General features: G+C 37.0%; 1 protein-coding gene across 1 annotated transcript in view; it reads right to left on the minus strand.

Moving 5' to 3' along the window:
* Window positions 1–23672, minus strand: part of CTTNBP2 (cortactin binding protein 2) — an 87562-nt gene that overhangs the window by 26444 nt on the left and 37446 nt on the right. The window contains exons 4-8 of the mRNA XM_063323242.1: window positions 19600–21262; window positions 12742–12945; window positions 7181–7280; window positions 3107–3257; window positions 1751–2005 (exon numbers count right to left, since the gene is read on the minus strand). Of these exons, the coding sequence (XP_063179312.1) occupies window positions 1751–2005; window positions 3107–3257; window positions 7181–7280; window positions 12742–12945; window positions 19600–21262 (2373 nt within the window). The remainder of the gene's footprint in view (window positions 1–1750; window positions 2006–3106; window positions 3258–7180; window positions 7281–12741; window positions 12946–19599; window positions 21263–23672) is intronic.

Consider the following 23672-nt stretch of genomic DNA (forward strand, 5'->3'; position numbering starts at 1 on the left):
GGTCAGGTTAGTTAACTGTGTCTCTCAAACGGGTGCAAGGAATGGCAAAGGCAGCAGAAGGCAGAGGACTGGACTGTGAGGCTGAAAGTGGGAAGTAAAGAGGGAAGAAAGAAGCGGGAGACAACAAAGAGATGAGGCTTATTTCCTTAGTAAATAAGAAGTTTTGTCAGCTCTGTTGCCTGTGAAATGGCAGCTAAGATCATCTGTAAAGAACGGCACCTACCAATCTCAAAAGAAAAGGGTGCAAGCGCCAGCACTGTTTATATGGAACCATCACATAGTGTCATGAACGACATGCAGTGCAGATAAAGCGTTAGAGTAGGAAGTCAAAGTGTTAACAGTGCTTGAAGATGGCTATTAAGCTTTCTTTAGCTTCTTAATATCCCAAACACCTCTCGAGTCAATAAATGCATTTAATCAAATACGATTATATGAAGTCTCGGCAACATCGAAACCAGGAATCTGCCAGCTATACATTGCCTTTATCATCTAAGAGAATACCCTCAATGGAACTGACTTGGAATATGCTCAGAAACTCAAAGCCATGAGTTATTCATGAAAGGTATACGTGAAGACTTCCAGTGTCAGCGCCTTCAGAGAGAACACCTAGCCAAAGCCTCTTCTAGACAGTAAATAAAACCTAGCTTCAAAATTCCTGAGGTTTATATTATTGCAGAAAGAAGCAAAGTATTGCACACTATTTAGGTATTTCTAGACTATAACAAATACCTTAAACTCCATCTAAACTGAGATGAGTGGAAACTGAAATAAGAGTCTGTACCTCCCTAAAAGACACTGGTGATGGAACATTGACTCTGTTTGTAATACAAAATGCTGAGTAAGCTGTGGCTGGTCCCTAAAAAACCCATAACTTAATAAACTGAATCTTGAATTTATCATAGTAAATTTATCAGGAAAAAAGCAAACATAATGATAGATATTGATTTAGGCATGTAATCACAAGCTGATTTTTGAAGTCTTGGACTATATTTTCCTAAAATTCACTTTCTTCTGTGTTTAGTATCCTCTATTTTCTCCCTGGGTAAAAGTTTCACAGTAAGATCTGACTGACAGCTGACATGAAAAAAAATAATTCCTTTAAACAGCCTGTGTTAGAAGTGTAAATCTTCTGATGTCAAATCCTTCAAGTAAAACTCAATCTCCAGAAATCTTCCTGTTTGTCATCAGTAAGACCTGTAAGGTCATTTCCCATGTCATCCGTTATCCCAACTCCCAAAAAACTTATTCATTACCTGCTAAAAGGGATGCCCAAAATAAATAATTAAACAATATATCACTGCACAAATGTGATTCTCAGATTTCTTGTCCTCCCCTTCCTCCCACAGGAGAAATTGTTCATAGTGAAATCATCCCTAACTGGAACAGGAAACTATGTTAATCTAATATCTATATTAAGTACATGACACCCAATGAATTGGTGTTTAGGGTGGGATTCACCTCACCTTAACCTTGAAAATCTGAATCTTAAAGTAATCATGTTTTCTCTTTTTATAGTTGTTCCAAAAGAAATAAGCATTTAAATATGCCAATTCACCCCATTTGACACCTAACTTCTGGGGTAAATTAACCAATGGAATTATTTTCTGTGTCTGTTAAATCAAGTGTGATAATAAACTAGATAACAAACTTAGATTTAACATACAAGTTTGAGTTCTTCAAAGACAAAAAAAGAAGGATTTACCTTGCCTAAATTCTATCAGGTTACTGTAACTTGGTCACACAGACTGACCTTAAAGCCTTTTGATGCTGCTATGTGGGCAGCAGTCCAGCCCTCTTTGTCAGCATGGTTGATGAGATCTGCAGAAATAACAGGCTTTACTCTACTGCTGTAGTTGTCTTCTGTCCTCTCCAAATCAAAGTAGTCTAAATTAGTCTCTGCATCAGTTAAAGAGTTCCCGTTGTTTGGCTCTCCATAGTACATAAGGAGCTTGAGACTGTCAACATTACCAGAATCCACTGCTGCATGAATTGGTGACCAGCCATCCTAAAAAAACAAAAGCAAAAAGCACACTCCCACCAAACACATCGAAAAATGTTTGCAGAACTTATATCAGCAATGAATCTGCATGGATAGCTCTGTTTGGAAATTGAAGTGATAAGCAAAAGTGACATAATTATCCTTTGGGAAAACAGAGTTGCTTGTATGTGGTTGGGGGGGGGGTAGAAAATGTAGCAGAAAGAAAATTTTACAGCTTTCACCAAGGACAGTCCAACAGACAGAAACTGCAAAGAAGAGTCTAAGTGCTATAGAACTTACATGCTGTTAATAGACCGTTTCCTTATCATGTATCAAACTAACACGATTCTAACGATCAATAATTTGTTTCATGTTGCATTAATCAAGTTATTAGTCAGATATTTTCATGCTTTTGACATCACAAATTTCTCTCATTTCAAATTAAATATATTTACTTTCCAAATCCAAAATAAATGAATAAAAAACCCCATCAGTGTAATAGTGGAGCAGAATGTACTGTGAAGCTAATACTCTTTCTGCTGTGTTTCTGGACGGCCTATAACCCACATTTATTGTCCTGTTCATATCAAAGTCTTCAGAAAAGCTTCAGGAAAGCACCTGAAAAGGGCAATACCTAGATTTCAATTTTGACATCTAATTCCTTTTCTCCTGCATATACTTTTTTTTTTTTTTTTTTTTTTTTGGCCATATTCTGCCATTTGTGATATACAAGACTTTACAATACTGGCTGGCAAATTTGGGGTTGGGGGCCCTCAAGGACAACAAAAAACCAAAATCGCTATCTCCACTCCTCCACCTTAAAAATAAGTCAAAACAGAAGAGTTCTGTTGCAAATCCAGTGCTGAAGGAAAGTCTGCAACAAACTGCAGGCAGAATCTGAAATATGTAAAATATGATGGAAGTCATAAAATTTAGGAGATTTTAGAGACAATACACAGCTTAGAAAAACCCGCAGAAAGTATGAAAAAAATACTAATTTCAGATTACATGGCTTGTTCCAGCTTTAAAGAAAACTTTAAATAAATATTTTAACGTAAGTATTTCCTAGCTGTTGTTGTATTCAGTACTATACAAGGTATTTTGACTTTACAAACTGTTTTAACTTACACTGGTTTTTACTGTTCGATCTGCTCCACCTTCCAACAATAGCTTAATACAATCGTTATTTCCGTTTTTACAGGCCAGGTACAAAGGTGTCTGTCCTCTTTCAGCAGCATGGTTAATATCAGCCTGATACATAATTAATAATTCTGCACACCTACAGCAAACAATAAGGTAGTAAAATTACCTTGTATTCGACCTCCAAAAACTCTTTATAACATAAAACATTTAAATGCTTTTTTTAATAAAGACTGATTTTATAAATACAGATCTACCTGTGATTTTATCCGTCACATATACACAAGTATAAGGTATAATTTTATACATGCGCATAGATAAAAAGACAGCAATGGGGTTACTTTCAATCTGTAAATCTTAAACTACAGTAGATGCCTTTAAAAACTGCGAATATAAAACATTTAATTTCATAAGGCTAATAAAAACTTAACAACAGCTGCTTAAGAAAAACCTTCAGCTGAGCAAAATAGTAGCTTTTCTTTCCTGACTACCGATATTTAAAATAGCTTTAAAAAGAAAAAAAAAAAAAAAAAAAGATACCAGCTTTAGATACCAGCAAAAGGGATACTCGCCCAGGGAAGTAAACTGGTAGGGACTGCAAAACAGCTCTGGCACTACCTACCATTCCGATCCCTGAATGGAGGCTGCTCCAGAAGGATGGCTTGGGCTGTGCTGGTAGCAGCTACTGGATTCGGGAGCACAGAAGCTGAGGTGGAGGGCTGGGGAGTGACTCACTAGGGACCAGCATTTGGATCCAAGATCCTGTACCTCCTCACAACCGTGTAGCTGTAGGTCCAGTTTTATTCCCGATTCTCAAGCCAGGGTTGGCTCCCTTCCCCTTCCCAAACCCAGCTTTTCAAGCTCTCAAGACTTTAGAAAAATCTCAATTCCAGTCTATTCCCTCTGCAATTCAAACAAGGGCTTTAAACAAAAATTACTCCCCATCTCTTTGGATCAATATTTATTAGTCCATAAAAATAGAAGCACATCAACAATAAATCCTCAAAGCAAGTAATGCAATGCCGTATAACTGCTGGTTAGGAGACCCTACTACAGGAACAGGATGACACAATTTTTAAAGCAATGTAATGTATATGTAAGAATATAGGTGTATAAGAAATTACAGATGAAAAAAACGCAAGTATTAAAGAAAACAATCTCCTTTTAGTAAGTTCTTATTTAGTCAGAAAATCAATCAGCTTCAAGATAAAATGATCAGTTTTAGAAAAGAGTAAACCAGATAACATTACTATGAATTACTTTGCTGTACTTTCTGAAAATGCTCAAACGAACAACAAAAAAATACAGATAAAAGTAATGCTCTACCTTATGAAATGTTGAACGTGTATCCTAACCATACAGTCACAAAAATCATCTTAAGATGGGCTCATAACAAGACACCTCCGTAAAGCAACTGCAGATTAAGTTTTAAGTCTGCTATGTTAAAAATATCTATTTTGTTATTTCGCATTGTATTCAATGACTCTGGAAATGCTACATTGACTTTCCACCTCAAGGTCAGGTAAGGTTAGCCTGGCCTGGACCATACGGGAAATAATTTTGGAAGTTTCTCCTAAAAGCGTTTTCTGAATCAGTGATATTACTGAACAGCCCTAAAAAATTGTAGTTCTTTCTGACTCTGTAACTGGGGCTGGAACAACAGTATTGTGCTAGTTCAGGAATAAGGTTAACTGACATGTCACAGGGGACTGGCCAGCAAATCTGTCACAGACAAGTACTGTGTAATTGATAGTAATTTAGTGCTGTCGTTAGCCCCAGATTCTTTGTGCTGTAGTACAAGTAACATGGACTGTGAAACACAACACTTTCAAGGGGACAGACTCTACTATTGCCCCAAATTCTGCCTATTACAGAATTTTTCTGAGCCAGAACTTTGAAGTGATGAACAAATCAAAAAGCCTGAAGCTGTGATACTTTTGGCTGGCCCCGTTATTACATGCTCACTTTTACAATCTGGTCCATGTTTAGTATTAAAAAAAAAAAATGAATGCAAGAAAAGTGTTTAGGGTACTACATAAGTAACTCTAAGGGAAACATACATCGTACTACATAAGTAACTCTAAGGGAAAAAGAATATAAAGTCTGCAATATCGTAACACAGCAGATGATATATAGCAAAGTGTTGGAGGGTAAGTCAGAGAAATAATAGCTTCCTATTTAACTAAAGTCTAAGATATTTATTTTAGTGAGAGAATATGAACAGCGTGGTTTTGGTTTGTCTTGTCAAGTCACATGTAATTTTTACAGATTTTACGTAAAACACTGAAACATTTAACTGGGTATGTATTTCTGTGCTCAAAACACCTAGTCAGATTCTGCTACTCTGGATTAAGACTTCCAGTAAAAGACGTCACCCAGGCAAGTGGGCCACCATGGAGAAAGGTATCCAGTACCTGAGGGAATTAGCTGTGATGAAGCCCTGCTGTCCTGGAGATGGCTGAACACCTGCCTACCGATGGGAAGCAGTGAATGAATTCCTTGTTTTGCTTTGCTTGCGTGCACGGCTTTTGCTTTACTTATTAAACTGTCTTTATCTCAAAAAAAAGAAAAAAAAAAAAAAGGGCGGGGGAGTGTAGAACGTGCTGGTTTTGGCTGGGGTAGAGTTCATTTTCTTCATAGCAGCTAGTACGGGGCTAGGTTTTGGTTTTGGATTTGTGCTGGAAACAGTGTTGATAATACAGGGATGTTTTAGTTATTGCTGAGCAGTGCTTACACAGTCAAAGCCTTTTCTGCTCCTCATACAGCCCCGTCAGCGAGTAGGCTGGGGGAGGCACAAAAAGTTGGGATTATCAACACTGTTTCCAGCACAAATCCAAAACATAGCCCCATACTCGCTAATATGAAGAAAATTAACTCTACCCCAGCCAAAATCAGCACAGCTGCCCATTAGTTGATAAGCTTGAAGTCCTCTAAGAAGTGATAAGAATCTCTGATGATCCTTATATACTCATGGGAGACCATGGGAAGGACAGGGATGCCACTCTTCCTCATTGTTGGGTCAGGGCCTATGACCATATGATAACAAAGAAAGAGTCTGACCCCTGTATGTTACTGCATCAGAGTAAAATCCCTAAAAGTAGTAAAATGCAACATTAAAAGAATCAAAAACTGAAAGATAGGCAAATCCAAAGATACATAAAACAAAGGTTAAGTCTGTAATAAGGATTCCTAGCCATGCTGTTCAAGACTTTTTGCATTTGTAAAATTGTTTTATCTGGATAAGCATGCTCTGGAAAAGGTTATCTAGTGGTTGCTTCCAACTGCTGCACAGTGGAAACGCAGCATCAGCCTTCAGTTGCTCTGATGAAGGGAGGAAAAGGGAGGAAAAAACCCGAACATCTGTGTGAATTGTTGTGTACTGGTTCTCAGTATAAAAAGACAACAGAATTTTTTGGTCATGCTGTCATAAACCACCAATCTTTATAAAATCAGGAGCTTTAAAAAAAATCAAAGGAAATTATCGTAACTACATTTTGAAGAATGTTCTTAGAAATATTCTTTGACTCATACATAATTTTCTGTTTTTCAAAAAAACAGATAACTGACACAAAACACTTAAACCTTAAAAAACCCTGTTTTATTGTTTGAAGTATTTGATTATATTTCACCCAGGAGAATACTCAGATAAATGTTCTTTTCTCTCTGAATATGATATTCATAGTTCTCTATGCTTCAAAATATCAGTGCAAAAATAATTTCTTTCCTTCTTCCTCTGTTAATCCTGTATTATGGCTCATAACTCAAAGAAAATTAAGAAATTCAAAGGTATGATGCCCATGTAGACCAGTATCATATTGTGGTTGCTAAGAATACACATTCAGCAACCTTAAGAGCTGTAATTGGAAACAAAATAAATGGAAAATATTAAAAACAGAATGATATATGAATATGATTTTCAGTAGATGCTTTCAATAAATGATAGTTAAATGCATTTATACCTAAGAATGCAACAGTAAGGTAATGAAAAAATATATAATACAATGTAAAGGGAATATAAAATTGAGTAATAGCTGACAGGAAACATCTTAAGACTTCACTTACTTGACATGTCCCTGAGCAACTGCTGAACACAAGGGTGTAAAGCCATTTTTGTCAGCAGCATCAACTTGTGCTTCTGCAGTCAGCAGCAATCTCACACAATCTATAAATGGAGCATAAACATAAACTGATGCAACAAGAGCAAGTGGTTAAAACTAACAGAGGTTAAAACTTAATCAAGGAGCGACAGCAGGCAGTCTTTTTGACTATACATCACACACCTTAGCGAAGTAGAAGCTCGGGAAGTAGTTTGCAGAAGAGAGGTGAGAACTGACTCCCTGGGGGAGCAAAAAGGGCTAGGGTTGGGTTCTGCTGGGATCCAGATACATGCCCATTGCTGACAACTCCCACGGTGTTAGCTAATTTACCTCCAAAGTGGGTAATTAGAACTATCCAGCACCCGCTAAATGCAGGATGGTCCAACTGGCAGCCACGTGACACATCCCACGTACAACAGGCACAGGGGAGTTGCTCAAAAGCTACACATAACTCAAACAACACGCTGACCCGTCTTGCTTCAGGACACTTTGACATGGGATTGCAATGACAAATAAGATAAACCGACAAACTCAAACCTCCCCAAACCATTACCATTCATATATTTCCAAAATGACATGGTAAAAATAGTAGCAGCCTGATTCCTGCAACTTACAGCTAAATTAAGATAATTAATTACATAGTAATTAGACTGCTTTTCATCCACAAATTGGAATATCATTTGATGCAATTAAGTTTGAAGAAAATACTTAATCTGCTCTACATTCTTGAAATTGGTTCTAGACCAAAATAAACCAAGTCTTTTGTAGTTGAAACTATTATTTTGAAAATAAGCTCAGCTAGAACACCAATTATAAACTCCTGACCTGATTTCTGAGCAAGCTTAATGCACTCTGTTCCAGCACTGGGTAAGTTCCTGGAGCCAAGCTTTGCTAATGAAGCTTATCTCTAGATATCAGAAACATATATTTAGAATTACTTTGAAATATGACTAATCTAAACCATTCCTGGACGTATTTACTGCTGTTACAACTCTCAAATATTAATACACATGTTGTGGAGTTGACTGAATAAATAATTTAACATTAAGAAATAAGATTTTAAAACAGATTCCTAAATTCTTAAATAAGCAATCTGATCTGATTGGTTTTTGTGTTGGTTTTTTTTTTTTTTTTTTTTAAAGTTTGTTGTTGGGATAAGCTACCAGGACTTCATCAGTAGTAATTTCTTTAAATCATAAAGAAGCTCTCAGTTAACTAACTTACCTAGTATTTCCACTTGTAAGATAATACCAGTTAAAATCAAATTATATTTTCAATCACTTTGTAACAGAATTAATACTCTGCTAATGACATTTCTTTTTCTTTTCCATTGTGAATCCCTGTTTTATATTAAACAATTAACTTGAAAATACAGATTCCTGCTTGATATCCTAAAATACTCTTAAAGTTTATGAAGGATGTTGAAAAAATTTCTTCTAGCAGTTTCAAGTATTTGGCTAGAATACTGTTTGGCTTCTTCATAAAGCATATGTTGTTAGCCATGCAAAAGCCACGAAGAATGCACAGAACAAGACCACCTTTCTAGAAAGGTATGTTTAACTCACAATTATTGGTTGGCAGATCATTCAGGTGGTAGCTTATCTTTGTGAAAATACTGTTTCTGATGAAGATCGCTGAAAAAATCTGCTTATTCTCAGGGACAGGTGCAAGCAAGAGGAAATACAGCTACTTTCCTAAGGCATACCACGTGAGCTAGTAAGCTCTACATGACCTGTTCTGGTGGCATATCAAATAAATGAGCAATAATCTCCAAGAAGCCTGGGTCCCCTGTATGGACTTTTGATTGGGATTTGGAGAAGGATAATTTGGGTCAGTCCAGACTCATTAACTCCAGTTCACTGCTGTATGCCCCTGAAATAATCAGCAGTAGAGGGGACTCGGAAGAAGGGCAGGCACAAGACAGACATAGATGTCACTCAGTTAAAGGTTTTGGTCAACGCAAAAGCAAAACATGGAAGCGTATTAGCACAAACACCTGGAGACTTTACTGCTCTCCACCACAGCTGGGTAGTTAGTTCTTCCAGAGTGCTGGCAAACACCATGCAGATACATCCAGTGGCTCGGCAGAGCTGACTCCATGTAGCTGTATGTCTCTGCACCTCACTCCTTTCTACTTCCCACATCATTCCAGTTTTTCCTATCAATCAGGGTGCCACAGCCTCCAAGTACTCAGGATAGAAGAGAATCGATTATACCATATATGCATATGATTAGAAAGCAGCTGAGTCCAAAGGATATTATTATTAGTAGTAGTATTATTATTCTCTTCACATCTCTCAATTTCAGGAACTCTTGTTATTCCATTCTCTCTTTCTCATCCACCTCACGTGTGGCAGAGAATGGTCATGGTCAGCAACACAATAGAGATACGCAGATACATTAGCTAAGTGAGCTACTGTACATGTTATCAAATGCATAATAGACTGAAGCGGCTCCTGCTTTGTTAGCCGATCAAACCAAGTAGGCCTGACAAAACAATCTGTTCAGCTATCCCAATCTAGTGGTTAAATCATAAAATCAACAGTTTCCTCATGTCCATTCAAACACAAAGTATTTAGTGTATATTTTTAAAGTGAAGTTCTCTCTCTCAGACCTACAGAATTGGGGACAGTGTGCACAGGAAACAAAGCAGCTCCTATGAGCTTCGTGTGCTGGAAAAACCCTCAGCTGCAGCTCTCAAAGGCAGCTGTTTACGAACAGGAAGGCTACGCATTTTGTAAATAGGACAGATTAGGAAAGAATATTCGAGTGCCCTCTCTTCTTGTGTAACTCAATTTTCTCTACAGACTGGCCTGAGAGCACATAACAGCTGCTGCCACCATGCTGGTTACAATGTGCTCTACCTTTCTCTAGTTATCTATACATCTCAAATACTGCATTTCTTCACTGAAAATGTGTGGAGATCGTTCACCTTCCACTCTTCCCAGACTCTGCAACATGGTGTTTGATTCTAAAGGGAGGTATTCACTATGCTGGCTCTTAACAAGTCTAGAGCCACTCTTTTCTCGTAGCTAACTATCTCCCAGGAGATACCAGAAAATCTGGTTAGTTAACTTAGAAGAAACAAGGGGTCCTGGAAATCTCCAAGCCCATTTAGGCTTTCAACTCCAGGTTCAAATTATTCTCAATAAATTAAATCATGGTGTGATCACCCACCAGTGAAAGCTTATGTGTTAAGTCTTACGGTTGGACTCGATGATCTTAAAGGGTCTTTTCCAACCTAAATGATTCTAAGGAAAAAAAAAAAAAAAACAACAGCCAAAAGACAGTAACTTACCATTGACAATCCTACTCAACGCAATGAAAAAATTTGTACAATAAATACTTCATCCTTCTTAAAATTACTCCAGCGTCATTTCTTTCCACCTGGTTATTTAAAAAAAGCTATAAAAAAGGACTTTTTCTTCTAAAAGAAGAGATTTATTCCTATACTTCCTTTCTTAAGCCTATATATTTTTACATAAATTTGTTCTTAAAAGTCTCCACTTAGAAGAGCTGTGTCTATCTATGCACTTGGGAACAAACTGTAAGTAACAAAGAAAGGATTATGTATTAAACTTCAGCACAAAAACCTTTCTCCAAAAATATTATAAATCTACTACTCTCAATGTTCATATACTGTATTAAGGAGACATCAACAACTGCTGCTGTGTGATTCTCTCATTCAGAATTCATACAATCCATTTAGTCGCTAAAATGGGATGATTTGTACAACGAAGTGTTTTTTGCACCCTGTCAACTATAAATAGAAGTGCAACACTAAAATGCTTGTAATATATTTTTTATCTTAAAAACGAAAAGATACTAAACAATTACAGGATGCATATGTGTGTTTTTATTATTGTGTTTTCATACCGCTGCCAAGTGCCTCTCTTATTTGAAATTTTGACAATAAAACAAGAAACCAAATTGCCTTTGCTGTCAGTAAGAGCTGCTCAGTAATTGTAACTGAAAATCAGGGCATTTCCTTCAAAACATTTTAGGAATACAAAATGAGTAAAGAAGAATTGGGTCAATTACGGTCTCCCACAAACACCATCAATGATAAATGGATGTAAGCCTAGAAGAATCCACAGAACACCCATTCAACGGGAGGGGAAAAATAAATCCACACAATATAATAAACTTGGACTCTTAATACTGAAGATAAAAAGTTGGAAAAAAAAAAAAAAGTAAAAAAGTGTTAAGTGCCAAAGGAAGAAAATAAAATAAAGAACTTTTCCAATATTTTAAGGGTCTTGGCAACAGCAAAGAATCTGTCAGATGAAAAGGCCCAGATGTTCCTATGAAGTAAACCATAGCACCTAGCAAGCACAGAAAAAATATACCATTCCGAACAAAGGGAAAATTCCTCCTATCCTGATGCCTGGTTGCAAAATTAACCCTGAACGTGTCAGAAAAATGTATACTATCTACCTAGCTATGGATTTTGGATCCGAACTTTACTTTGATTTTTAAAATACTTGAGAAAAATAATGGAATAGTCTCACTAAATACTATTTTGAACACTGGATCGGGTTTTTCTAATTATGTCTCTAACAAATACATTCTTAAATAAAACCACAAAGTACTCTTGAAAGCAGTAGCTTTGAAGGCACTGTGTTCCACTTTTTACTGTGAAAAAAATAATGGAATTTTTGTCATTGGGATTGGTGGATTTCATCTTTAGTGTCCAAAACAGCATAATGGTATTATTTGCAATATAAGAATCTAAGAGATTTTTACATCAGTAGGAAAAACTACAGTAATGTGTACTGGAATTTTAAAGAAAGCTGCTGTTCAAGAGCCTTATGTTAACAGTCTGAAAATTATCGCTTAGAGTTTGTATCCATTAAATTTGCATCTGTTACTAACACATTTGCCTCATTTTATAAATATATTCATAAAATATGAAGACTAACTGTTGAAAGGTTCAGAGATGCCACCTCCTCGAGACTGAGGGTTGGGGTAGCGGGGAAAAGAAAAATGTTAACCATCTCAGTAGACCCTAGAGAACAAACTAACCCTATTTCATCTAGTTCAAAAATAGAGACAGTTCATTTTATTTCCCAGGTAACACACTACTCTGAAACTGTCTTCCATCATTTTCACTGCTGCTGCAGAAGATCAAAACACCGGTGATGACCTATTCTTTCCTGCTTACTCCCTGTAGAGGAAAGTTATTTCTTTCAAGTTGCCTTTGCTACAAAAGATCTTTAGTTTGTCACAGAATACGGGGTGATGATATCTGGTGGCTTTTTATAGGAAGGGAGTGGAGAATTAGAATGGATGTCACTGCAGAATGTTACCATAAGCAAGAATGCTTTCTGTGTTCCAAAATTCTGCCTCTGGAAGTATTGCTTGTGTATAGGCTATACTATGACTTTTATTATATAATCTATATATCTCAGTTTCAATTTCACAATTTTAAAAACCATGCATTTGACCTAACTTAATATTTAAAACTTGTGAAAGAAGCTTTCACTATTTGACTGGAATGTTGTCACAAAACTTAGAATCACTTACCTGTATGTCCGTTTGTAGCAGCAGAATACAAGGCAGAATAGCCATCTTCACAAGAGTAATTAATGTCCAGTCCTTCTTCATTAAGCAGCATTGATAATAAAGTGACATTTCCCTGGGCAGCAGCTTGGTGAAGAAGGGTGGGCCTGCCACCCAGGGGGACAGGACCACCACTTGTTAACAAAGGGGTTAGGGAGGAAGACCAGCCTGCGAGTTAAAGCAACAGAAGTTAGATGAAAGACAACGTAAATAAAGCTCTGCATTTTCTGTGTTCTTTTAAAAATGACAAAGGATCTTCAAAATGATAGGATTTGTTAGTTTAGCACAAGTTTTGTGATGATGCTTTGCCTGAACATCAGAAGGTATTCTGAAGAACAAAACTGCATACAGGGGTGACAGTTGTTAATGCAAATGAACAGGATTTAATTACAAAAGGTTAACATGAAACTTATTGTGAACTGTAGTAGCAGCTGGATGTCTCAAAAAAATTTATATTATTAAAATTCAGAAACTACTGAAAGTTTTATACAAGTTTTAGTTTAATTGCTAATATGCTGGGAAAGTTTTTTGAAAGTATCTAAAGACAGGTATCCAAAACAAAATACTTATTTTCATATGAAATTTCATCCTCCTTTACAGTCTAAGTGCAAACTTTAGTATCTATCTCACCTGCAGTTATACAGATAAATCGCACAGAGAGCACTTAATAACTTTAAGTGCCTTTCAATAAGTTTGCAAAAAAATGTAGAAAACATTTACACAAATAATACAAATATATTTATTATTGAACTGTACCTTAAGGTAATGTTCCTTTTACTCAGCAATACTTAAACAACATATTATAAAATGTTCCAATGTAAATGAATAACAGTTTATATAAAATTTATGACTGAAAACTTTCAAGTCACCCCGTTAGAAAATTATATTCATTTTAAAGCTTTGAAAGCTTAGGAGTTATCTTTGTTAAACGTTCTGTTTATTACTTATCAGCTTTAGTAGGGAGTTTGTTAAGAATATGAAGTTTGCTGCATAAGGCATAGAAAATTTTGTGCATTCTTCCTTGATCAAGGACTGCAAGAGAAAATAGGAGAAAGATTTTTTTTTTCTTATTTTCACTCTTATCTTTAGAAAATTCACATTATATTTCTCTCTTGAATAAATAGCTTTGTATTCTGTAGCCACACATAAGCTATTATATAAGACTGAAATCTGACAATACCGAGTGAGTTTACCCAGCTTTTACTGTGGTTCTGCAACACCCAAGACTGAAGAGGAGCTGCAGGGCATTACCTCCAGCTCCATCACGCTGATTCAAGTGCTATCCGACCTCCAACACCTAGAACTAGAAAATGCATGTGGCAGTGGCTCTACCACGCTAGGACGATCTGCTCTGCATTTAGGAAAACCAAAATTCAATATCCAAGTTCCCAATAGAATTCTATAGAAGCAGTAGATTTGGGAACCTTGTAGGATCTTTGGGCAAACTTAAGTCAAGGTCCAGACTTACACAAGAATCCATCATCTGGGCAACCTCAATGAAAAACACATAGTTTGATCCCAGTTCAAAACAACAACAAAAGTGCTTTAAGTTATTTTCATATTTGTTTCTAAAAAGTAAGCTAAATTTGTCATTTCGAATTCAGTTTTTTAGTTTAGCACATAAAGGAATTTTCCCAATGTTAGCTTATTGTTCAATGTATTTGTTCGATATTGACGATAAGAAGTCATCACTACAGCTACGAAATTATTTTATAAATCCAACTTTAAGCTGCAAAGTTAACTCCATCTTCATATAACTTCAATTCTGAAGCTACCTTCTGACTATTAATACTCTTACTAATATTTGTTTCTGCAAAATTTTTAATCAGAAGATTTTGAGTGTTTTCTGAAGTTTGTAAAAAAAATAATAATTAACAATATACAACAATACAAACCATCCTTTAAGTGGTAAAAATATATATATTTATTTCCACTTCCAATATTTGAGAACAGTTAGCTCTTACAAAATCACCAAAGCTCTGAAGAATAACTCTTGTTCTTCCTTTCCATGAGAAAAGTGTTTTTATTTTTCCAGCCTTCTGTTATTCTTTGAAACTAACAGTGCTGCAGCTGTTGCTATATACATCAATGCTTTTAAAATGGTACTTGTGTGGTTTTTACTGTCTTGTCATAGTAGTTAACTGACAGTGGACATTGCTTGGGTGGCACTCCAGATGCTAACATTCTTTGTCCAAGTTATGTTGGAATTATTTGGGGTAACCTGGGGAGCCTGACACTAAGCCTTAAGCATGAAGTTCACTCTGCCAGGTAGTTCTGTAATATGAATAGTATTTCTGGGTTCCCTTCCTTACTGAAAATAGTGCAAGTTTTTTGTTGTTTTTTTTTAAAGCATCATTAATAGAAATGCCAAAAAATTTTTTTTTTCTGCCATATGTGGTATCATAACTTTGATTTCAACTCCTTGAAATGAAAAATATGTTGTTGCAATTCAGTGATGAAATTCTTTATACTAGGTTATCATTAGATGAAAACCTCCTACTGAAAAAGATACAAAAAACAGGTAATAACAAACATAACTTTAGCTTCTATTATCAACATAAGGCAATATATTAAAGCTGAATTCATCCAACAAAATACAACAACATTAGAAAATACCAATAAATAAGGTACACCATTACAGATGCAAAAAGTGAGGAAATGTGAAGCATCTGTGAAAGCTTGTAGGGCATGCAGTGATGAAGGGCAGAGGGATAGACAAAAACAGCTTCTGGCATCAGCTTCAGAATGTGAGATGGTTAATTTCAGAGCCCAGATCAGTCCCTCACCCCCCCACTTTTATCTTCCAAGCCAATTGTATAGAGAGAATAAATCAATCATTAGAGAAATGAGCAAAATAAAAACCATACTTCATTGAAGAGTGACATAAAAAGCGCAAAACCAGGAAGAAAGTGAAAGCAGAAATCCCAGAGGTATGAAAATCCAACTGCCTACATTCGTTTCCATTTTGAAGTCTTACAGCCATTGAAACATAGAAGTCCAAACAGAGCAGAAGCATTTTGGCACCAGTTCAAAGGCTGCTGAAGTTAATGAAAACACTGTCGCAGATTTTGAATCAGGCCATAAATGTTCATTGTAATTTCTCTATGCACAGTCTGTTCAACATTAATGACAAAAGCTGGTGTCTTTTCCTACCGGGGATGAAAAGAGCAGCAAGCAGTACAATGCCCAGTCTCTAAAAGAAGGTATTGTCACATTAAGTAAGCAGAACGTGTAACTGAAACAGTCGATGCTCTGATTTTAAATTTGGTCTTAATAGTTGCTCTTTCTAGAACCAAGACACTCTTAACAGAAAATCAGGCTGCTGATATGTTCTTAAAGCAATCTGAGATAACTAGGAAACTGTTTTAAAATTAATAACGAGAATGCTTTAGTCACCAGGCTATTATCAATTCTTCTGACTCCACATTAAGAAGAAACAAACATGAATTTATTGACAAAAAAAATGAAGGATCCTTTCAATGTCTTTTTTAATATGTTAAATTTGTTTTGTACTGTTCTTTAAAAATATTAACAAATTCTGATTGAAGCTCACTACTTACTATACAATAAAATATGAATAAGATTTCACCATGCTCTTCTTTAATTGAAAGTAAAACTGAAATTTTAAACATTTTCTGAAAAAAGTAAATAAAATAGATTAAAATCAACCAGAACATTAATAGAACTAACTCAATCTGTGCCTAGAGGGCATGAAAATGCAGATATGGGAAGGAGGTTTCAGTAGTGTTTGTAGTTTGAGAGATGTTGTTGATGTCAAGAAAAGTCATACTTAAAAAACAAACCAAAAAAAAAGTGATTAAGTAACATGAATTCATAGAATCACAGAATGGTTTGGGTTGGAAGGGACCTTAAAGATCACCTAGTTCCAACCCCTCTGCCATGGGCAGGGACACCTCCCACTAGATCAGGTTGCTCAGAGCCCCATCCAGCCTGGCCTTGGACACTTCCAGGGATGGGGCTTCCACCACCTCTCTGGGCAACCTGTGCCAGTGCCTCACCACCCTCATGGTGAAGAACTTCAGGCATTATTGACCACATCATCTTAATGAAAACAGGGTTATTAAATTTCGTTTTGTTTATCTTTCCTAAAACAAAGTCTATTTCTTTTCTTAGCATAAAATTTTGAAGGAAAGGTCTTTCCATACTTGCATAACATCTGTTGCTCAAAGGTTTTTTAGTTCTGCAGTTTGCCAGAACACTCGGCCAAAACAGATTAAGTTCCCTTAAAAAAACATAACTAAAATGGGACTGGAGAATAAGTGCGATAAAATATAAGCATTAGTTTGGGTAAAAGACAAAGAAGCTCCTGAATATTTACCTGAATATTTCAGATAACGTTATTAAAGTTCTTTGAGCTTGTTTGCACCCAGTACAGGAGGGCTGTTAAAATAACATCTCTGTATCAATAAAATAAAACACCACTAACTGGTCTGTTTAAGCAATCTTTCGTTGCAGACTTCAAATTATGTGGTACGTTTCCCATTTGCAATTGCAAAAATTCACAAAAAACGGTGCCACTTACAAAATACTAACAGTGACAAATTTTCAGAGCAAGGATTATAAGGGAATTAAATGAACCCAAATGTTTCCATCCCTTCAAAAAACAAGTGAATGGAGTGTAAATGAAGAAAGGCAATCTGAGCGTATAAACCAGCACAATTTAAAAAAAATTAACAGTTTTTGTCAAAAATCCTATCTTTGAGAATTGCCTCTGAGAACTGTCACAAATGCCTTAAGAAACACAAGTTCATCATTTGGTGGAGGAGTCCTATTTACAAGGCAGATTGTTCTCCTCAGAAAAAAGTTTATACCTCAAAGCACAAACTAAAGCAGTAACAATACATGGAGTTATGAAGTCAAGTGGTGGTAATTTAATTTTTAAGATAGAAGATTTATTTTTTTAAAGAATAATCAAAAACTGTCTTAAATGATTACCAAACATCATCTAGTTAATATAAGACTAATTGAAATATACAGCCTAATTCATGCTGATAGGATCTCTGGAAGACACCCTCTTGCCTACAAAAACTATTCACTTTGAAGCTGATTTTGCCAATAATTTGTTGTATGTTAATAAAATCTTAGATTTATTTTTTTTTAAATGAAATTTTAATTTCCTTATGGAGCCTAATAGCACCTGAAGGCAAATGAGGTTTGGAGAATATCTGGAATACTAGGAGACTAATGACCTATCTGATATGGCAATCAGACTCATCTAGGAATAAGAATTTAAGATAAAAATTCAGGACATCCATATGAAAACCAGCAAACTAAAAGCCAGCCATCAAATCCCACAGTTGTTAACTCTGAGAAGTAGTAGACAAATGGAAAAGAAAATTTCTAAGCTCATATTTTCATGGCACAGTTCAGAAAGGAGAGAGGATTCTGACAGAATGGTGCCACAGCCAAATGTTAAAAACATGACTAGGTTACTCCAGAAACATGCAGGAAGTCTTCCATGAAGTAGAATGGGAACAAAAATTCCTTAATAATGTGAACCCTGAAATCTTCTATATATACAGATACCTAAGTTTGCCACATGCTGCTTTTGGAACAGCTTCCCCAAGACTCGTGAGGGAGTTCAAATGCCTTAGTAGACAGTGGTGCAGCTACCAACAGAAAGCGGTTGGTTGTGTGATGGAAGCAGACAGCTGTGCAGGGGTTTTATACCCTACAGATGATGGTACAGGGACTAAAGTTATGAGGGACTGAAGTATCATGGAAGTTTGAGACCATTCAAACAGTCTTCAATGCTGATGAAGGTCTAAAGTGTTCCATAACTGTATGTCCATCTTCCTCACTGCAGCGTAAGTCAGACTAAAGAGGAGCTTCTACCTAATGTTCTAGCGCTATTGATCCCAGCAGGGAAATACGTTGACAAAAAGATTTACAGGAGATCTACAATTAACTGAAAGGTCGATCAGGGCCGCTTTCGTTCACTTAACTGCCATCAAGATGATACCCTGAAGTTGGCAGCACATTATGCACACAAATAAGTGCCCACCACAATGCAAAATTAATAGCAGATACATACACTGACTCCAGATTTAGACTATTAACATAATACTTAGATTTTAACTTTCCAACAGCAAATCTTTGCTGATATGTGTTAAAGTACACCTGTGAGATGTCACACACAAGTATTAACAAAGCCTACAACTAAAACCTTAAGAACTATAGAAAAATAAAAATGAAACATATTCTATAGGTACGACATGGTATATTTGAAACCGCGCTCTTACCCAGGCAATTGCGTACCTTACTCTGCAACCATCTAATGCCTTAGGAGAATACAGTAACTCCAACTATACCCTATTTTCTAAAAGATTCACAAAGCACTGAAATACATGTTCCATGGAAGATGAACAGCAGAAGTAATTTTCAAAACATTATTTTGAAATTTTGAAGTGACTGAGAAAGCATTTTGAAGTCCAAAATAATAGCATTCACAAAAAAAATAACTAATAAAAAAAACCCCAAACAAACAAACAAAAATAAGAGTTTCTTTAATATACCATAATCTGCATCCCATTTACTTTAAATATTAGTCCTCTTTACCTTTAAAAAAAGCCTTCAATTTGGAGACCTCTTTGAGGAAGCAAACTAATTTATAACATTACTAAATCAGCAAAAGGATTCCCATACCCCTGGAATGCGGAAAAACTACAAAGGAAAATTTTAGCTTTTAGAAAGTAAAAAAGAGAAAGGTATAAAAAGATAAATAAAGCAGACAAGAGATGTATAGGAAAACCAAAACAATATTTTAGAGGGAGACAGTTTGTAGCATATCAATCCCTTTACCTGATGCTGTTACCAGGAGGCTGTCTGAATCACATGGTCTACAGGATGAAGCACTAACAGGGTTTATGGAGGAGCTACAGGCAATGGTGGTGGGAATGACAAAGGAATTTTCTGAACATGCAGGTTGGTTCAGTCCAGGGAAGTGGGAAGGCCAGGCACCCACCTGAGATGAGGCTATGGCTGGTATGGCACAGCCTGCGGGTGCCACAGATAAATCTATAGCAGGTTTTGGTGGCAGCTGAGGTGAGGACTTAGACATAATTTCCTCATTTATTACCCTGATTCCTTGTGGTGAACTTGAAAGAGGTGAGGTCACTGTTTTGCTGTCAGTTTTTGCACTTGCATTTGGGGATCGACTACTATCCATTAAAACTTTAAGCTGTGGGTGTGGTGGAGAAGGAGTTTGCGAAAGCCCTGGTTTTTTAGGAGGAATGGGTGGAGGATTTCCTCTGTCAATTCTTGATACACTGGGAGTCTTTAAACTCGTTCTACCAACTGGGGGGTAAGTGCCAACTTCCATTGAATGTGACGTCCCTGGCCGCGATGGAGCGCCGCTCTGAGGGCTTGTAAATCTGGAAAGGACTTGGGTAACAGTATTCCGAGCTACCTGTTTGGCTACTAGGTTGTCACGACTAGTAGGGGATACATCCCTTGAGGGAGGGCTTTGGGTTGTGTTTCCATTTTGGTCTTGATCATTCGCATTTGCTTGAAATCTAAACCTAGCTGCTTGGATTCGTGGATTTAGGCCGGGATGGCCGGTAGTGTTGGCAGATGGTGAATGCAAACTGTGCATAGACGAAGTAAGCGAGGAATTCTGAGCTGTGGCAGTCGGGGCTGCAGGGGTGCAAAGGGAAGTACTGTTTGGAAAAGGGGAAGTGCTACTTGGTAAATCAGGTGATGAGCCTGTACTTGGTCCATTTTCCTCAATTCTGTTTTGATTCTGTGTAAGAACAGGAGTTGCGGGAGGGACAAGTTCACTGGATGAAGATTGCCTATCAATGACAGGTTTCACAAATGCTGCATTGGCACACACATTCATTTTTGTATTGCCAGACACGAGGGCGTTCACTGTAGAAGGCTTTACAGATACAGTCAAAGGCAACTTCTTAGTATTTTCTGTGCTACTGTCCATCACTACCGTATCTGTTTGGCAGGCAACAGTTCTTGAACTTGGCTCTTCTGTTTCAACAGAAACAGAAACAAGACTCTTGTCTTTATTTTTATCTTTATTTTTAAGAGAAAGATTAGCTTTACTTTCATTCTCCTTTTTTAATTGCTCAATCATTTTGATCATTTTATCTCTCTCTTCTCTGAGGTCGCTGGTGTGTGCTTCCTCTCTATGAAGTTTGGCACGCAACTGCTCTCTCTCTGTGTCAAACTCAGACAGCTGCTTTTCCATTTGAGCTTCCATTTGTGTGCTCCTTTGTTTCTCAGCTGCAAGAGACTCCTCCAATTCGGTAGCCTTTCTCTTTTCCTCTTCAAATTTTGACATCACTTCTTCCAGTTTCTGGGCTTCCTCTACAATTCGGCCAGACAACTGTTTACACTCTTTCACCAGCATCAATACTACATGCTTATTCTTTCCACGTTCTTCTTCAAGACGAGCGGATAGCTTTTTGTGCTCCAGCTCAAGATTCTGTAACTGAGATTTTTCCATTTCCAACTGTAAGAAAGCATAGAGAAAAATTCTCATTAACAAGATGGAGACTTGCGACATAACCTAGTATTAACTTGACATTGATATTATAACCTTTGAGAGTATGCTTAAAATGGACCCATCTGCCACAGGAAAGTGATTTGTGATATCTAACACAAGTGCTTATAATCTTATATACGCAAAAGAAAGAGACAGACATCTCTGAAAAGCAATTCAGAAACTAAGTAAGCCATCTACTTTCCTCCATTGACAACACAGAGACTCCCCAAAGTGATTAAATGCTTGTGATTCCTAAGTGAGGAGCTACCTGTTCTCCAGAAATTAGACATAAGACATCACAGAAAGTCCTCTTCTCAGTAAAGGAACCAGACACAAGCAAGAGATGAGGTTTGTGAAAAAACTTTGAGCCCAGAAATGAATCATAGAATCGTGTAGGTTGGAAGGGACCCTTAAGGTCATCCCAGTCCAACCATCAACCTAACACTGCCAAAACCACCACTAAACCATGTCCCTAAGCACCATGTCTACATGTCTTTTAAATTCCTCCAGAGATGTTGATTCAACCGCTTCCTGGACAGCCTGTTCCAATGTTTGATAACCCTTTTGGTGAAGAAATTTTTCCTAAGATCCATCCTAAAGCTCCCGTGGTGCAACTTGAGGCCATTTTCCTCTTGTCCTGTCACTTGTTACTTGGAGAAGAGACCAACACCCACCTCGCTACAGTCTCCTTTCAGGTGGTTGTAGAGAGTGATAAGGTCTCCCCTGAGCCTCCTTTTCTCCAGGCTGAACAACCCCAGTTCCCTCAGCCTCTCCTCATACAACTTGTTCTCCAGACCCCTCACCAGCTTCATTGCCCTTCTCTGGAACTGCTCCAGCACTTCAATGACTTTCTTGTAGCAAGGGGCCCAAAACTAGACACAGTATTCAAGGTGGGGCCTCAGCAGTGCTGAGTTCAGGAAGACGATCACTTCCCTAGTTCTGTTGGCCACACTCTTTCTGATACAAGCCAGGATGCTGTTGGCCTTCTTGGCCACCTGAGCACACTGTTAGCTCATATTCAGCCTGCTGTTGACCAACACACCCAGGTCCTTTTCCACCGGGCAGCGTTCCAGCCACTCTTCCCCAAACCTGTAGCACTGCATGAGGTTGTTGTGACCCAAGTGCAGGACCCAGCACTTGGCCTTGTTGAATCTTACAATTAGCCTCAGCCCATCGATCCAGCGTGTCCAGTGTTTAGGTTTTAGGTCTTCCTCAGACTAAAGCAGATAAGGGTTGAAAAATACAGTCCATAATGGGTGTCTCATATTTTGTTCTAACATTTATAAATAAGACATTCATTTCTGAGACCAACTTTTTGGTACAGGCGCAGACATCTTCCTGTACTTACTACTAGCAGAAGGTCTGACTGACATTGGTGATGTATAAACTATGTTACAAGCTAGAATCAAAAAAACTACCTACTACGTGCAGATAATGGATAAGAATAATTTTCCCCTCATTCATATAGTCATCACCTCTAATTCATCTTGCCTGCGATTATTCAAAAAAGAATGTTCTAGAAACGCACTGCAAAAATATATTAATGCACCATTTTATAAAATACTTAATAGTAATAATGCAAACCAAATTGCTTCTTATTTTCCCAAGCAAACTTACACAAGTCAAACAACAACAAAAGAAAAATTTCTTTCTTTCTTCCTGCTCCTCCCTTCACATACTGATGCAGTAGCTTCCTATAAGGCTTATCTGAATGACTGACAAAACAAACAAACAAACCCTCAAGAAACTGCTGAGCATTCCTTCTCCTGTACTCTTTTTATTGGTTTAGCCTTGTCAGTTCTGCTTCATATTTACGTAGAGATCAATACAGAAATAACAATTCAGAACTGTACCACTAAAGTGCATTTTCTAAGTGGGCATTTTTTCTGGAAAAATACCTTTGGGTACCCATGGAAAAAAAATAATCAAGTGCTCACAAACATGAATGGTTAATTTTGATGGCAACAGGAAACCGTTTCATGCTTCTACAACATGAGAACATTTCACAATGCTCAAAAAAACAATCTAAGAAAAGCTGTGGCAACTAGCAGTACATTTAAGATCTTACTCAGAATAAATGTTTCATTTCATGGAAGAATCTTATATTCAGATTATAGTGTCATGGTAAAATGATACTAATTTTAAAGTTTAAAACAATACAGTGTCTGAATATATTTACAGTAAACTGTAATGTGGGAAACAAGATGGTCTAGGGGATTGGTAATAGTGATGGAATATCTCCTCTCTCAGTCAATGCCTAAAATATCGCCTTGGTTGCTAGATGAAAACAAACAAAGAGACACACAGGCAAAGAAAAAACCCCAGGCATTACAATATAATAGCTTTTCAGAAGCTTGTTGCTACAGCACACTATTCC

Source organism: Chroicocephalus ridibundus, chromosome 1 (assembly GCF_963924245.1).
Source record: "Chroicocephalus ridibundus chromosome 1, bChrRid1.1, whole genome shotgun sequence".
NCBI classification, from domain to species: domain Eukaryota; kingdom Metazoa; phylum Chordata; class Aves; order Charadriiformes; family Laridae; genus Chroicocephalus; species Chroicocephalus ridibundus.